Genomic DNA, 19,025 nt, shown 5'->3' on the forward strand with positions numbered 1-19,025 from the left:
CAAACACCAGGCCCCGACAAGTTTTTCGTACTTCATAACTTTTCATTAATTTTTTTTTTTCAATTGAACATGTCAAAAGCCATCGTTAGCGCACGCATGCGCGAGCGCATCCGATACGTTTGTCAAAATGTAGGGTGACCAACATAGACGAATAAAAATAAGACTTTATTTTGATGGTTTGTGGATCGCTGATAGTTATTTTAGTCTAAGATCGAAATGTGTTTTTTGTTTACTAATAATGTTATAAAAATCTATTGATAGAAGTTTTTGAGATATCTAAACAAATCCGTAGGTACCTATATACATATCTTGACCTCAATCTAGCTACTGCATTGTTATTTTAGCGTGAAAATTAGCCTGGTATACCTATCTATTATGTATTTTTTACAGTTTTCTTTTGTCTAAGAAAACTTTTCTTCCGAAGTAGGTAGCAGTTTTATCACACATTGATCCCGTAATAAATTCCTATATATTCCTACGACCGACTTAGTCACCCTACCGAAACGTCCTCAATCATTAATACAAACGCCCGCTAGATGGCGTTGACAAGCTCTCGTTTATCAAAACAATAATTAACAAATAGCAACACCTTATTTAGCCACGTTAACAGTTGTAATTAATGAACTTGTAGGAATTCTAGATATTTTTCGAAATAGACTACAAAGAAACGTTAGTAAACCATTTTTTTGCCCTGTCTATAACGTTTTGACTAATGCACTCAAAATAAACTTAAGAGGTAAAGTTTGATACACGTGCATTCTGACGACCACAGACTATAAAATATATAATAAGCCACGGGAATTTATCTTAGATTTATTTTATTATTAATACTTAATCATTTGTTTATGAATTACTGTCCCTTTTTTAAAAAACTGCATGGAAAATTCGTGTAGTAAGTTCTTGAGAGACAGCTAGACACAGTCCACCATTTTGTTCCAAAAAATGTGATAAATGTAGAATAAGTCTGAATGAGTGATTTTGAACCATCTGCCAAATAGTTCGAACAAAGCCTAAACTAAATTTGGTTACGATTAGTGACAGACAGACATTCTTGAGTTTCAAAATTATAACGAAAAGTGGCATTATTTTTTATAATACACTAGGTATTGATATGTAGTGACATAGGCATAATTCTCGTTTACCTAAAACCAAAAAAATCAAAAATTACAATAACTTTTAATAATGTGGTATGACGCGTGACGGATTTACGTAGGTTATTTACTTTTAAATTAAACTCAATCTTTTACAGATTTGATAATAAGAATAATATTAAAAGTTTTCTGATGGCCGTAGCATTGCAATTTCGTTTACCTGAATATTACAACGATTTCAATGTGTTATTATTTTAATAAAAACCCTGAAAATTTTACTGCACTCTATTCGCTAACTCAAAAAAGTATAAATCGAAAAAAGAACACATAGATATATGCCTGCAGCCAAGAATCATGTAGGTTTGGTATGACTGGAGACCAACCTGAGATTTTTCCTTCATTATTGTTTTCAAAATGTGTACCACGTCGGTAAACACGGTGACTTGTGTCAAATGCGGGTCTTACTTTTACCAATAAAAAATACATCACAGCATTCACAGCCTGTCAACCTTTTTGTATACCAAGTATCCCCAACATTGGTCTCCATAAGCAAGCAACTTGCGTAAAGCCGTTCATGCATGACGATTCGCCAATTAAATTATTTGAACCAATCAACGTCCCTCATTGCCGCTCGCCATTTGAAATTATAACGTTTATACGCGATAAGAAATTAAGAATAATAGTTTGACCGTTACGAATCGTTCCTAGAATCATTAAATCTTTGTAATTTAAGAAAAATCGATTGGGTAAGTTTTAATTATTGATTTTTTATTTTTGTACCTGCCTAAAGATCTATTTCATTAGCCAATATCGCACTTAATAACTGAAATATCTAAATATTTCCAATGTTTATCTTGCATCGATCGGGTGGGTTAGTTTCATTAGGCTATGGGTCATTCGCCTGAAAGACTGAAAAAATTGTTTGTAAAGCGTCAAATTACTATACATAGGTGTCCCACTGTGCAGATGTGACATATAATAAAATTAAAAAGCTAGAAATTCAAGTCCAGAAAATTTTGCCACCTTCTGCTGTCTAACGGCCATTTCAGTACAACAAGTCAACAGATTTGCTTACCAGAAATAGATATTGAAATTTTTTTACTGATATCGTACTAGTGTCAAGATTCTATCTCAATTAAGCAACAACGAATAGATGTGCCATAGAAATCAGCACACAATCACGGTACAAACATTTCTATCAACCGAAAAAAAAACTGTAATGGCGTTACATATTCGTCAAAAGGCACAAAATACATGCATATCGCTGCATGCATCAAATGCACCGTGGCTGTATCGAATTCGATGCGTACGATAGCACTCGAGTGTTTCATTGGGCGCCCACCAATCAAATAATTGTCGCTAATCTACCCGACACGGCACAATCGATTTATTTACCGATTATTATTATATCGATTGATTAAGGACACACGTTCCGATTTTTTGTGCGGAGTTTGAGAGTGAAATATCATTTTTACGATTTCTTTAAAAAAATATAGGTATATAGATTACGTTTTTAATAAATTATATATATTTACACTATATGTTCCATGGTAACCCGATTTTTTATGTATTTAACATTCATGATTTTTGAGAAACGATGGATAGATTATGTGAAAATCAACATGGCTGGAAAGAATGTTACTTTGTTGAATTTGAATGTTTGTGAAAGATGACGGCACATAAAAGAGTGTGGAAGGAGAAAACATTTTGGTCAACTCCAAATAAAATGGGATAAGGGCAGGAGATGATGATGATGAATTTTCATAATTTTAACACGCCTGTACCCATGGATACGTGCAACATAAAGGCTCTTCAAAATGATGCTTTTTCCATAGTCTCTCAAGTTTTTTTTAAATCAAACCATGCAACTTCTACAGTCATAAACAAACACAACACCTAAGGCTTTACACTAAGTAGGTCCTATATCCTCACTATTTGTTCACCAGTAAATCATATCAAACGTCAATTTAACAAGCTGAGCTGAGAATTTTTATGTTATCGACAAGTTTGGTCAGGCTGTATGTTATGCGTTTTAAATTAGCCATTGATGCGAGTATCGATTATAATTGGAGTTAGTATCGAGTTGTGACAGTCTTAACTACTTATTTATTGATTTAAAGTATGGTTTTAATGTCATGTGTCAAAAGAGTATTCAATCAAAGAGGTGGGATATGATGTAGAGCTGGCAAGTTTGAAGACATATTTAATTTTCGAATGTAAAAGGAAAATGGTCCTTCGACATGTAAATATTTACTAATCAGTGCCTTCGATACCAAAACAACAACATTGTTCTGATAAATATCTATCGAGATCTAAGTATTTTTTTTTTCAGTTACCTATATCCTACACATGACAGAAGAATTGTAAACAAAACAGACAAAAAATGTGGATAGGTACTTTAAAAATGTGTGTAGTTTGTAAGTGTGAACTTGCTTGGAGTTGTAATTAGTAGATAAATAATTAACCACCTTATACCAAAAAGGAGGAGGTTCTCAATTCGTCAAAATCTTATTTTTTTACAATTTACGGTTAAGGGAAAATGGTACCGCTATAATACAGCGTTAGCTAACATCAAAACGAATGTAATAAACTCACTTTCACCCTGGTGACGTTAATTGAAATTCCAATACAATTAGAAATACTTATCAACAGCGAAAATTAGCCGCCATTAGAAGACATAAAAAATAAATACTACCGGTGTTTTTCAAATAACCACAGCACACGTAACTACTGAGAAAAATATAATTATTTTAATAGACAAATTATAATCCCTCTCCGATTTCTAACGAACTATGGAAACTGCAATATTGAGCCTATGCACACACTGCAGTAGGTACTAAATAGTCGGGTGACTGTTGGCCCGATGATGGTTGAAAATAAAATACTTAATATATTTTTGAAAATCGGGAATTCAATCAATGTTTTAGTCAAACTCAAAGTATTTATTATTTGTAAAACATAGGTAAAAGTATAATGTAGTTCTTAAAAATAAGTATAGCTTATTTATAATTTGTAAAACAAAGGTTAAAGAAAAATGTAGATCTTAAAAATAAGTATAGCTATGTTCTGTCTATGGTAAGACGTACAAATATAAAAAAAAAATCACTTAAAAGATACGGTAGCAGAATAAAAATTATAAATTATTAAAATTAAAAACTTGAATGAAACATGGAAATTACTCGTTTAAAAACTCATCGACGGTGTAGTAGGTAACATTTCTCAATTAGATTTTTTTTTTAAGTTTTCTTTAGTCAATCCGATACCGGTCAAATACCTGATCGTTGTTTACTTGTGTACTTGAGTTCATCTACTTGCTGATTTCAAAAGGCCATACCAACTATCAGTCGACTAAAAGTTGGTATTGTGCACATACTCTTAAACTTCCCGTATCATATGCACATTGCTAAATAAGTGCAGAAATTAAATAAATTATATCAATTTCTTGTTTGAATCAATTTTTGCTAAATACGGGAGTATTAGGACCAATTTCTGAAGTGTAAGTGGCTGTCAAGCTGCCTATTAGGTGCATTGGATAGAAATCGGTATGCTGTGGTCGCAATGCAATTATAGATGCCGGCCGGTCGCAAGAATCTGCGGGTTATGTTGAAAAATACGCTAGTTATCCGTGTGAACTGGGCCTAGTTTAGTGTTGTCGTGTGGGAAATCTGTTTAGGACTAATCATGTTTTAGGGTGGCAGGATTCAATTCTGACCATGAAATTATGTATATTTTCAGAACGTGCATAACCATTTCTATTACAATAAACGAACGAGGACATGCCAATAATAATCCTGAAATTTTCTTGCGGTTTAAAGTCGTTTAAATAAGTCTATTTCCAACACAACGGCTCACAAGTAAGTGCATAATTTGAACTTAAACACCGCAAGTGAAAATACCATGAAGAAATGTGAGCCCTCTGCTCTGAAAATGGCAAAAGGTCAGTTAGTACGAACTCCCGTTACGTAGATACGTCTGCAATAATGACTGACACCCAATTAAATGTGGCTGATAACCTCGAGAACTCGAAAACTGAGACCAGTGGCCTTTATCAGTATTTAAATGTTAGAATAAAACCTTTTTGCTAATGCTGGCTGGATGGTTGTGAAAATCGTACAAGCCCTCAAGTCAGTTTTCAAATTCTGAACACAGTCTTTCGTATTTCGAATTGAGAATTCAATATTTCATCATTGTGATTCTGCTACGACTTATTTGATGAAAAGAGGTTAGTCGTCAAATAAACTACTCAATTTCTTTCAAATAAAGCATCCGATAGTTTTTATAATTTAACTGTTAATTTAAAACTCCAACTATAGTAAGGATATAAAATAGGCTTTATTTACACCACAATTATCACTATAATTTTCAAACGCAGCTGCGTAAATCCGTCCGCTTTGCATAAAGAAATTGGCATTACGATCCGCATACCTAGGCAAACCAAGGTGCCGCGGTATGATGTTATCAGTGTCCAGATGAATGCTACTGTCCACTAGATTTAACACCTTATAGTACCTCTTTTAAAGGGCTGAGAAAAATCGATATTCTTAAGGACCAATCGATTACAGAACACCCCTATTATCCGCATCTCACCTACACCCGGTCACACAACTTTTATAATAGACCTCCGCTCTTTCATATAATAAATAAAAAATACCAACCGCCCCCCATAGCGAGATATTGAAATTCACCAATTAAATTGAACAGTAAAGCTTAATAAATTTCAACAAAAAGCGTCCGCCATGTTTCCGGATAGGGAGCATCATTACCGTATTTATTAGTTGCAGCATTAAACCGTCCTCAACACTCAACTGTAATGGCAACCGAAAAACGTTTAATGTGGTATGTGAATTGTGCCCAAATGCGTCCACACGCCGACAATATTAAATAAATAATTACACATTTGTCAGATAGTCCTAAAAAGCGAAATGTCCGCGTCGGGCTGGTCGCCATATTTGGTGCGCTGTGGCGGCCAGTGAGCATGTGCAGGTGAGCGCCAATTACCGGGGAGCGCAAAAAGCGCGCGCGGACAAATTGTGAAATTGTAAACGTGTGCGCTTTTGAGCTTAGCCAACCAACCACCAACCTCTTCGCTCTGACCTATTAACGCAAGATGGACGACGCTTTGTTGACACCAATTTATGTTTGCATTCTGCATTTTGACTAACTGAAATTACTTTGCATACTTTTTGCTGTGACTGCTGGTTATTTTGTTAAGGAACAATTTATTGGTCTATGGTTTCATTGGTCGTGAGGTTCATTTGTTTTAAGCTGATCACGCGATTATAAACTTTAGAAAAGTTGTTATGATGTTTTCAGTGTGATTTTTTGTCATCATTTCAGGCTGAAAGTAGTTTTATTTTTCGATTGATTTTATATTTCTCGTCATATAAGCTTTGAAGTTGCACTTCTGTTAATAACTTCTGAAATCTTGCACTACTTTTATTAAACAGTTTGATAATGAATACCGGATTAATTTCAAGGTATGACGTCTCACACTTTGTAATCAACAAAATAACTGAAACAAGGTTAAAATCAAAAAAGGTAAAAAACCCGACATTTTCCATTACAAATAATTAAGTATCTTTATGTTCGGTATTTAATTGTAGTTAATGTCCCGACATACTGATGACAGAATTTAAAAATATACACAATTAACTTTAATCGTGGTAATTAGCCGTTGGAACAATCAGAAGGATGTTAAATGTTGGGTTTGCGTCATTTTCTGTGTTCTGACAACGGTTACTGAGTACACACCTTTATTTATTACGAATTATAACCTTCATGGAACTAACAACACGTTTGTTCTGCGTTACGGAATTACGTGAAAGGTATATAAAGGTGCATTTTAAATAGAAAGTTCATTTCGTACATCAATTTTCAGTGTTCAGCCGTTTTGAAAGTGATAAAAGTCACATACTTAATAAGTCTATGTCTATTCTAAACGTTTATAGCTCTAGTTCCATCTACAATTGATGATTTTTATATTTTATTCTTCCCTTTGTCAAAACATCAACTCAATTCCTCCAGTGCAGACAATAACACGAGTTTTAATTACAGAAAAACACGTTATTTTATTATAACCAATAATCTAGTCAGCAGTAAAATGACAAGAGTAATGAAATTGTTCAATTTCCTCCCACAACGCCACTCAAACCGAAAATTATTGCCAGTACTTCTGCGAATTCTTTTTATGTCTTAATTATCTTGAACATGGAGGGCTCGTAAAACAGCGCCACCCCCTTCTGTAGCATCAGCCTGTGATTAACAAACAATAACCTCATAATAAATTATAATTAATATTTTCTGAATAAACAATTTCATACTCCGTCATCTTATAACGACTGCCGCGGGTTTTATGGCCCGACAGGCATGTATTTGGAAGAGATAATAAAATAAATTGAATGGACATATTGAGTGTGGTTTCTGTGTTATGGCTGCGTGGTGTAATCTTCAATCTTTATAATAACGCTAGAAGATGAAATGTATCAGAAAATTAAAAGCCAATTATAAAATTAAAAGAAAATTTGTTGTGTTATGGAAACCATTTCTCATCTAACATTAATATTAAGTATTTCTACGCTAAATTGAAAAAAAAAATGGCTTAGTGACTTATATATAGGAGGTACAGGATATAGGTACAGGAATTATGGGAAATATGTAAATAATTAGGTACTACTTATACTTAAAGAATTTGGAACTCCTTAAATATTAATACAACTTAAGCACTTCACTCATTCCACATCTTCCCCCATTATTCAAAGTAGAAGGAATACAGAACATAATGATCGTATCCTAATTTAGCTTAGAGCAACTGGTTCGTTCATATAAATAGCATCGACATTGTTACCAGGCCTTATAAGTCCGAAGTGCTGAGCTATTAATTGTCCACAGACTATAAGAAGCGATCTAATTGTCCACCATTCATTCATTCACTCCCAATCCGGCCCTGCTCACGTCTTCAGTACCTACGGTAATTAGTGAGCGACGCTTCTTGACTCGAGCCGAACTCATTCAATTCAAAATTATGCAACTTACATCCATTATCTTTTTATTGCCAACCTTTTTAATGACGATCGGAGAGTATGACAGCTCGTAACCGCCATTTAATTTTCGTTACCTACTCTTAATTGGTTTATATCAAGAACAATATAATAGATCATACGTCTGACCAGTATTTTGTTTCACGGACCCAATGGAGCGTGAAATTTTTTGCACCAAATCCCGTTTTGAGTGCATCTAATCATTACTGACATTTTATAGTGAGGAGAATGCGATAATACGTGTTATTAAGTGCGCCATAATAATCGATTAATTATTTTTAATTTGTAACAATGAGTGACTTGAATGCTAGTATTAGCGGTATTAGAAATAATTGTTGCCATGTAACGATGAAATAGACATTAGACCTCAATTTTAGAGATACGAAATGGCGACTGTTATTTTATTTATTTACTTTTACAGACTCTATATAAAACTACAGTGGGCTTGCTGGAGGGCAACAACAATTAAATTAACTTTTAAAAGAATACCATTCCAGTTCATAATCGATACAATCGAATGGTTTATTAATGCGAATAAGAAACTTTTTCCTCATCAAACAGCCTATTTGAGTGAATACATCGTTAAAAATGCCCTTAGCCTTTATAAAATATGCTCTATTTGGAAAACACTCCATAAAATGCCGTGTATAATCCTATAATTGTTCGATTTTCCAAGAATTGCTAGAAAAACATTCTTGTCGAACGGGCTAGTGGTGCATCAATAATGCTTATTTACCGGAAAATGGCTAGAGATCGCATTTTCTTGCTAATTAGTCCAGCGTGTCGGTAATTTTAAAGCGATTACTGATGGATAACTAACACGCTGGCGTGCCATGAATTCTGCGTGTCATATCACCGGCAAATGTTACATTGTACGTATTTATATTGACACTCAACGCTGTTAGGAAATGTAATTGTTCCGTCCATTTAAACTGTCCCATTGTTCTGCTTGAAGAAAACGCAAGCTTAAACACCTCCTTCTTACCTTGTTTGTATTTGAAATTAATAGAAACATTGCTATTATGACTTTGACTGCATTTTAATTATCTGTAAAGCGTAGCACGTTCAATAAATGGTTAATTAATTTACTCCAGGTGGAGCATAGATAAGCAACAAAGTCGCCTCACATTTTTTACGACTAGGTACAAAATAGTAAAGCAAATGACAACAAAACAGTTACGTAGCTTAAAGAAATGCGCTTAACGGCTTTTAAAGTATTTATTCAGCAGAAAAACGAGCGAACACAAAGTAATTTATTCAATAACAAACAGAGATTACAACAATCCAATTAAATCGCGACATTGACAACTAAATCCTATTAAGTAGCCCAAACGGCGCGCTTAATTGGCGGCCATTACACAAAATGCTCTATGGTCTGTCATCGCTGCACAAAATGGCGCGCGCGGGAAAATAAATACGTTTAGAGATGGATATTATATCTTCATTAACGTTCGGTAGCGAGCATTGATATGTCCGCAGGTGGGGGCTATTGAAATTGTTGTATTTTATCACCGGAGCGCCGCGGATAGGCATTCTCGGGGATAGTCTTCGCCTTATTGCCTTCTGTATAGTTCGGATGTATTGAGTCGTTGAAGGTCGACTCGGGAAAGTGTTATTTTTATTTTATAGGCGTTTTGTTTATGATGGTTATTAGCAGCCAATAGAAGCAGCCAGGCTACTAATATAATTCTGGTGTTCGTTAGCAGACATTCCTCTAGGGTAGATATTCTCAACAATTAACTCATGTTGCCCATTGACTTTCTAAGTAGGTACATAACTTCAAGTTTCAACTTTAATTAATTGATGTATCCTTTCTTACGGATTATTTAGTTAATACATGACTAAGAAAATAAATAGGTACAGATATCAACAAAAGGTGAAAATCCAGATGATAGAGGATTAATAAAAAGCTTTTGTTAACTTTAATTTTTCAAGATCAACTAGGAATTATGAACTATCATCCATGATAACAACTAAACAATGTTTTGTATGTAAATACAGGTGAATGTTTACATAATAGGGTCACCCAAAATTCATTCATGATATTCATTCAAATGCTCTTGAAAGGAAATTGAAATATTTACATGCGAATTGATTTTATTACGTAAAACGCATTTAAATATGCAATCAAGTGTACGCAGGTTAATTATTATTCATTATATAATTTATATTGATTAGGTAATTAAATTAGGAGCTTTGTTTAGTCAACTTAATGCATAAGAAAATTTTGGAGTGTTCCTGATCTCTCTCCGGTCGTGTCGGATTGCTGTCCCATCGGTATATGAGCACCTGTGTCTGTCTGTCAATTTTAGTTTGTTAGCTGCCATCATTAAACTGCTAAATCAGTTGTAACAAAATTTTGAAGTATGTAAGTATGTGCTTCCCTCATCTAATGAAACCTTACCTACTTATAATGACGTAATACTCTTTATTCTAAAACATACAGACAAAAGAAAGCTTTTACTATATCAATGTCATGATTTTTTGCGGTCACCGTCGATCTTATTACACATCCGTATCCTCACTAATAAATCACATACATGGTTTATTGAACACCATATTGTTATTGCTATATTCTGCATTAATTGCCTTCTTTTACATGTAATCTTAGCTATGCGCTTCACTGCATACCTATATTTGCACTAGTACACTAATATGATGTAATTTTGTCTAGTTCTATTACCTAACTTGACTAAAAAACATTTTAAAATTATTTATTTAACGAATCATCAGCAGAAAGTTTAAAACAGTAGACACTAAAAACAGTAATAATCGAATCACTTCAACAAAATAATAAAAAACAACCACATTATTACGAGAACTAATTAAAATTTGAATTAATCGATTGATTTGGCAGTTAATAGGCTCTTTAGTAGCCGGAAGTGAGACAATAGGCCGGACTATAGTGCGATTATACAGTCCAATGAATCGATGTTTTAATATTCAAATCGATTGAAACGATTCAGCATTCGATGTTATCCGGCTAATGACACCGCACTGGCTTTAATTAATGCTGATAACAAAGGACTGTAATTTATGTTAATTTATACTAATCGTGTTTTGTTATTGTTTGTTTATCGTAAGTGGATTCAGTTTTGTATGGTTTGTTGGTAAAATATTTGGTTTGGATGAAGAGACGTCGCATAATTTTGTATAATAGGTTCTTTGCTAATTACTTGATGCCTAGAACTTTCGTGCTTCTAAAATAAACGGCACTACTTAACGGTCACAGTTTCCACCAAATCTATTTGAATCACACTCATGCAACATTTATTTGTAGGAATGAATCGTGGATCATAGAAATGCCCTACCATTGATTTCTATGATATGAAGATAAAGATTGAAATTTTCGACAAAATTCATATGGATTTAATAGGTTTTTTTACATATCAAACTGTCCTGAATACTTCATGAAATGCCCACTTACGGACACAACTAATGCGCATTATAGCTCATTAAACGCAGTAGAAAAATTAGTTAAATTCAATCTCCAATTGCAAATCAACGGATAGGTTATACCAATCCATCGTTACCGAGCTCTATCCTAGTTCTACCATCAACCGTAATACCAGGCCATACCACAATTTCAAAACCCACCCAGGTGGTCTGCCACAGATACCCACAAACCCTAGGTTTAACACCGAAACACGAGATTACAGCATAACGGCCATTTTGGCTAACAACCGACACATAACCTCTAAAAGTTTCAAAAGCTCTTCCTGTCTAAACATGGCGGTTGTAATTTTAAACGTCAATAACTGTGCCAGCCATAGACGTAATATTGTGGTGCCAGTTCAAAATGACGTTTTCCACGCTCGATGTGGGTAGTTAAACTAATGTATGAATTTCACACTGAATGATGACTAGGAAACGGATGTGGAGTAGTTGTTCGCTTTGTTTTGTGATTTTGAAGTAATAGGTTTAGGTTTAGTGTTGGTTAATATTTATGTTATATTAATGGTAGAGAATCTTAGAGCTTCATTTTTACGTGGTCGGATGAGCTATATTATTATTTGGTATAATTAACCTCAATTCTGGCATGTTGGATATAAAATAATAGCTACATATGAATCGATCTAATTGAACCCATTAACAATAAGTACCCAGAACTAGAAGGTATTCGTGAGTCAGAGAAATTACATTACTTATTTGAGTTTTACCTAAATTGTTATGAAGTTTCCATAAATGTATAACGATTTCTCACTTACCTAAAACGGAAAACTATTTACCTGTTAATAGGTAACAGTTGTTTCATTACCAATATTTATTTAAGTCCTACAAAAATACTTAGTAATTCGGCAAACATCCTACTTAATAATGCATAACGATGCTAATATGTTGATACCTATTTCGTTTCTTTGGTATGCCTATATTGCACCTAATTAGACACCACATTTTATTTCGCACTTCTTTTTTAGTCTTACGAAAATGCTTAATAAGTAATTCGACATACATCCTACAGAATACTGCATAACGATGCCAATATTTCTATATTTAGTTACCTTGGTATTCTTTTAATGGACCACAATCAATAAGAGAATATTTAAAAATATAACGCGCGATTTATATCATGTCCGCCTTAGGCTAATATCAGGGTTTCTCTTTATATAATCAGGATCTTTCTCGTCATCTCATTTGCCTTCTCATCATCTAACAACATTTTACAAATATCAACCTTTCAATCTTACCCGATGGAGCTGAGTATCAGTGTAGTGTCTATCTGACCTCAACCCAGTTAACTGGGCAACAAATTATCCCTCTTTTGTGGGAAATCATCATATGACGCTGTGGGTGCAGTGGGATTGAGTTTCAGAATACTTTCTTTTCTTTTACAGAGTAAAACCCACCTCTGTTTATTCTGGAGCCCTTTGTATCTTTTACGTATTCAAACGATCCTATAGACCCAACACATTACCCTTTAGTTTCTTGCTTCATACACCTTCAAAAGTATATCTAAAATTGTTATCTTCTTCAGCAGGTGCGCCAAGCGGTCCTCCGGTGGTCCGCTGCCAGCTTCGCAAACACAAGCCGAACCGCAAGCCTCGGACGCCGTTCACCACGCAACAACTCCTGGCTTTGGAGAAGAAGTTCAGAGACAAGCAGTATCTGAGCATCGCGGAGAGAGCCGAGTTCTCTTCTTCGCTTAGACTTACTGAAACACAGGTACCTATGTTGTTAAAATGCTTACTGATATTATAAGAAGGACGCTAACAGCCATTTAACGCTGGCGGTTTTTGACACTTTAAGCAAAACCGAGCGAATATACGCAAGACATTTCGGGAAGCTTGCGTGACGCTCGGTTAAGCTTTTGAATGTCATTTTTCGCACCAATTGTTTGCATAGAAACGCATAGGAAATCTGCTAGTGTGAAATACTGTTATTATGTAATGATGTTCAAAATTCATGGCAAAACAGCTGAAACGAGTTGGATGATTTGATGTAAAGATAGGTTAGTTATCATGATCGCTACATATAATTAGCAATTTTCCGAAAACTGGTTAAACTGCCAGATCTCGTACAATCATCAAAACACAAACATAATGTTAAGAACTTATGAATTTAGTCAGTTGCTAACCAGAGCTGTTAACATATTTTAACGAATAAAAAGCAGCTGTTACAACAAAATAATTTTATTCCAGGTAAAAATATGGTTCCAAAATCGTCGAGCAAAAGCGAAAAGATTGCAAGAGGCCGAGATAGAAAAACTAAGACTATCCGCCCGGCCTCTCCTGCCTCCCTCCTTCGCGCTATTCGGAGGTGGTGGGGCGCCCCCACTCTTCGCAGCCATGGCAGCCGCCTCCAGACCTCAGCTGAGCTTCCTCGGAGGTCCTCCGAGCCACCAGCACGCGATAAACATGAATATACTGAATTCTCTACAGCCACATTGACGAATGGATCCCGCGGCATCGCGCGAAGCGAACGATCAGCCGCCATCTTGAAACTGTGTTCGAAATTTAAATTGAAAGGGCCTATTCTCGCAGTGTTTTGTTTATTGTTGGATATTTTCAATCGGCCATTGTAGTGGAGTCGCTTTCTTTCCCGCTCTTGCAAATTGTTTGCCTGTTTTTTATCGCTAGGTATAATTTGTATCGTCATTAACCCGGTGAAGAATTTCGCGAATTTATAACGCGTTGTAAAATGCTACTCTTACGTATAAAATACATAACCTAGCTATTTCCTACACAGTTTCTGATAATGTTATTTCTGATAGCTACGGTAGTGAGAATAAGGTCGCGGTCGGCCGCAGTCGGATCCCACCAGTGTTCAAGGATCGAAATATGTAAAAAGTGAATCAAGGACAAAGACAATTTTCTAAAATAAAATAAATGTGTTCCAATTTCAAAACAAACTATTGTGTGTTATACATAGACATAATATTAGTAAACAGGACTGCGCATATAAACCCAAAAAACGAGCCGAGTGAAACAGTTAGTACGGAGGCTGTCTGTCCCTTTCTAATAGGGTGACTATGAGATTAAGCTATGTGAGACAAATCCGAATTTGCTAAGATTATTAAACACAGATTAGTATTGAAGTTTTAACTTACGCAGTTTGTGACCTTAAGATACTAATAAAGGCTTTTAATAATTAGCGGAAATTAGCAGTATAAAAGCAGGAAGATTCGAAGTGAAGACTGTTTTTTTTGTATTTCTACTTCATATATAGACTGCTGAGCCATTTATGTCGCCTTTCTTCATTTTTTGGGAAGCTATAACAATAGTACAACAGTTTTAAAATCCATCACCCATATTTTGACTCGTTACAAGAATTCATGGGCACCCTAGTTGTTTGGTTTACGAAAATGTTATTATTAGCTAACCTGTGGAACGATATATTGCAACCACCATAGGATTCACTTTTGCAAGTAGAAACGCAACACTTTTTCACCGTTTTAATAGTTTAAATTGATTTAATACAAAAAAATATAAACAAAATTTTAAATGCTGATTACGCGCCAAGAATGTTCAGGGTTACCGCTAGAAAATAAAAAAAGCAAAATAAAAATTTATGTTGTTTATGTTTTAATAATAAATACGAATAAATTAATGCGATTGTTATTAATTTGTTGACTTACAATTGTTAAAATAAGATAAAAATATAAGTGATTCAATTGTTTTTGGGAAGACAAAACTTTTGATCACAACATTTTTTTATGCTGGCAAGGTGTTAGAAAGAGACAAACAGCCTCCGTTCGAACTATCCCTCTCGGCTCGGATTTGCCTCTGTGTATTATGCAACCAATTTAGTACCTTATTGCGTTAGAATAGAGTTTATTTTCGTAAATATATATTTTGAGCGTGCGCAATCTTGTTTAGTAATATTATATCTATGGTGTTATACCAGATATAAGGGTTCGGACACACCATCATTACGGAAGTTTTAGATAATAAGTCACAGTGTATTGTAAAAAGTTTTTATTCAACTGTTAAAACGAATTTGCGTGTATAACTTCTTGTAGAAAATGTTTTGATCACTCATACATATAGGTAACTACCTACACAATATGCAAAACTCTCTATAAGTGCAATTTCTCAAAATACTAATAATTATAATACTGGATAGTAAATTGTAAATAAGTTTAAGTGTCAATTTATTTAAATGGTAAATAAGTAAGTTATCTACTGAATGTTTTTAAATCAGTTCTCGGGAAATGTTTTACTTTTAAAACTTTTCAATTAGCTTCTACACATTAAAACCAATTATTCCTATTCTAAGATAAGTGTTTTGTTACTACGTTTATAAAAACAAACTTAAAATAAATCAATTTTATCTATAGCGACATGATAGATTTTTTTACCTATTCTTTTCATCAATTTTGACATAGAACTGTCAAAGCAAGGATTGGATTGCCAGTAGTGAAAAGCATTTATTTTCATTATTAAATATTGCAACCCACACTTTCTCATACCCACACGGATGTTAACTAAAAGGTTTCTGTACTTAATAATTATGTTTAAGTAAGTTTACTGATGTGCAAATAGTAATGTAAATAATATTTAAATAAATTATTGTATACGTAAGATCGACTACATATTATTATGTATTACTTAAGTGTATTTCTAAAGCATTAGATTTTTTAAATGAATCACTGATCATAGATATTGTGGACATAACTTTTTTTAGAAAATTTGTTCTGGATATGGCAAACTAAAATCTTAACAATTCTGATTATCCGAATAATGTGATAAATTCAATTCTGATTATTAGTTTAAAAAGAATTAAGAGTTGTTCTTGCTCAGTCTGTCGAATTTCTTCAATAGATGTTCAACCTTATCACAATAGTGGAAGTTTAATGTCGATTGGTAATATTTGACAGCTTTGGCTAGGTAGACCTGCTGACTTCTGATCATAAGTTATCTTCGTGAAATTATAGACAATTTTAAATTACAACATGGCGTCTTTAATGGCGCGAAAAAAATACTTAAGTTGTCGTATCCGATATAAATCTTCTATTTTACTACTGCTAAGCCATAGTTTTATCACCTTAAGAAGTACTTGAAAGAGTTATTTTTAATCGCTTTTGTGTCATATTAATTAAAATCGTGCTTATTTATTACTTTTTTTATTTGTTCGTTGAATTGTTATGAGCAACGGTGATAACAATAGACAATTTAAATAGAACATGGTGGTATAAAAAATTATAAGTAGAAAGGTTAATACACATAAATAACTTAAAAAATAAATATTGAAATATGTACGATAATAAAGAGTGGACAGCTTTTTAATTTTCTATAATTTTAATTGGTGCAGTTTTTAACCTTGTTGATGACGCTGTAAGTAGGTATTCAAGTTATTAAGAAATTAATCGTTGCTCATAACAACCAGTATTGTCACTATCTTGTATAAAAATAGTAAAAGTAATAATGTTTCTGGAATAATTTCGTTCTATGTTATAATCGCCTTTAATAGATACCTACCTAAAATATGAGTGGACTATCAAACATTTGTAAATTATTGATTAAATTATAAATTCGTTATTAGTACAATAATGCGGTTTCATTCAAAAACAATATCACGTAAGTATCTATAAAATAAATTTACAGTAATCGATATCATAACGCAATTCAATGTTCACTTTAATGAACCATTATTTAAACATTTTGAATAGAAATTTATGTACCATTATTCATAGGACGCTTAACGAATAAAACTTCATCATTAAGAAGACCATAAACAAAACCATTTTTTAAATCATAAACAACAACACTGATAAAATACTCGTCAAATCTATCACAATTTACCATAAACAACTCGAGTCTATCCGCTCGATTGAAAGTCTATGAAGACATCGGCCATAAAGTTTATCATGGCGACCATATATGTTCTGTTATGGGGTAGGGACGCCATAACTTCCTGCTTGGGCCGCTAATTGGTGGTTTGGCTAAAAACTTGCAGCGCCATAATGAATGTTAATACTTTTAAATGTAGAGATTTGTATGCCGCATCGAAGTCTGAACGCGCAGAGGAACATTAATTACTCATTTGTGGACTAGTTGGTGCCCGCGGGTTGGGGCATGGTTCTAGAGACAATAGCTGAGAAGATTCATATTGTTTTCAGCTACTTACCTAAAAAATATTATCACGACGAAATTGAAAACTTAGTTTTTTTGAAAATATCGTTACTTCTGTTTAAGTTTTAATAATGCAAACCCAGCTGAAGTCATGAAAACACTTTACTTACAACGTCATGTTTTCCGAAATCAAAGAAATTTTATCTCTTATTATATTAAGTGAGTATTAAGTAATTTAGAATTGAAATAATTACGAAGATTCTTCTAAATGCAAACCATTAATAATGCAACCTAAACTCGTCACTTATACATTTTAAGAAGAGAATCTCCATGCTACAACGCAACAATTAAACATTGTAATGATATTTTGACAACTACGCAAGCAAACAAACAGACATCACCTTCATACTACAAAAATACATGTAAACATCAACTTAAACGCTAGCTGGTCCCCAGCAAAAAACTCCAACTCCGTGCTACGTACAAACAATTTTATTACAAGCATAATTAAATATTTTCCAAAATGGCCGTTACTGGCCGGTAATTTATTGTAATTGGCCAGTTTATTCGTAATGATGCCTCTTTACTAAGTTATAGGTTTTACATGACCAATGTAAGTTGACCGCAGTTAGTAATTTCTTTATGGTGTAAAGCATAGATTATATAATATACTGTAAACTAAAGCGTCGATCGTCGTGTAGGTATCTTATAAGTATCATTGGGTCGTTTCATTACATTGGGTACATGTAGTTTCTGTAAAGCTCGTCTACGCTGAAAAAAATATTTTCTATTTGTCACACTGACGTAAATTGCTTCGACAGAAAGTCTTAGGTAACGTTTGAGTGTTTCAAGTTAACATTATTTAAATTTGAATCTAAAATGATATTAAGTCAACATCTAAATGTAAATCAAAGCTCAAAATGTGAAAAACAGCCTGAGCATAAGAATAATTCATATTTATACTACTTCAGTTTGAGTAATTAAACGTTTATTAGACTCATTTGTTGCATGTGCACTCACACTATCTAAGTAATTGAGCAGTACTCGTACATAACTGCATTTTGATGAAGCGTTTTATCATTATTGTTATGGGTTAATTTGTTTTATATTATATTTAAAAAAATGTGAAGGAGGAAATCCTATTAAGTGAAGTGAGTCATCAAAAAACCTAGTCTGAATAATCTGAGTCCAAATTATAAGTGTGCCTATATTATTCTTAGAGATGGTAGTTTATAATAGTAGGTAGATACTCAAGGTTAAAGAAACTTATATAGGCCAGCGGGGATTTCATATCATACTATTCTATACATATACCTACAGTTTAATTCATATGTAAAAGTTAGGAGTAAATACCAACTTTTCTAATTCCCGCCGAGGTCCTTATA

The 19,025-nt window shown here is 33.7% G+C and overlaps 1 protein-coding gene across 1 annotated transcript; it reads left to right on the top strand.

The window, feature by feature from the left end:
* The first annotated feature begins 11,927 nt into the window (after nucleotides 1-11,927).
* LOC124641703 (homeobox protein H17) lies at nucleotides 11,928-14,487 on the top strand. The gene is made up of 3 exons (XM_047179869.1): nucleotides 11,928-11,952; nucleotides 13,107-13,291; nucleotides 13,768-14,487. The coding sequence occupies exons 1-3, from the start codon at nucleotides 11,928-11,930 to the stop codon at nucleotides 14,014-14,016; spliced, it is 459 nt and encodes a 152-aa protein (XP_047035825.1). The 3' UTR covers nucleotides 14,017-14,487.
* Nucleotides 14,488-19,025: the final 4,538 nt, after the last annotated feature.

The sequence above is a fragment of the Helicoverpa zea genome, chromosome 23 (assembly GCF_022581195.2).
Source record: "Helicoverpa zea isolate HzStark_Cry1AcR chromosome 23, ilHelZeax1.1, whole genome shotgun sequence".
Lineage (NCBI taxonomy): Eukaryota > Metazoa > Arthropoda > Insecta > Lepidoptera > Noctuidae > Helicoverpa > Helicoverpa zea.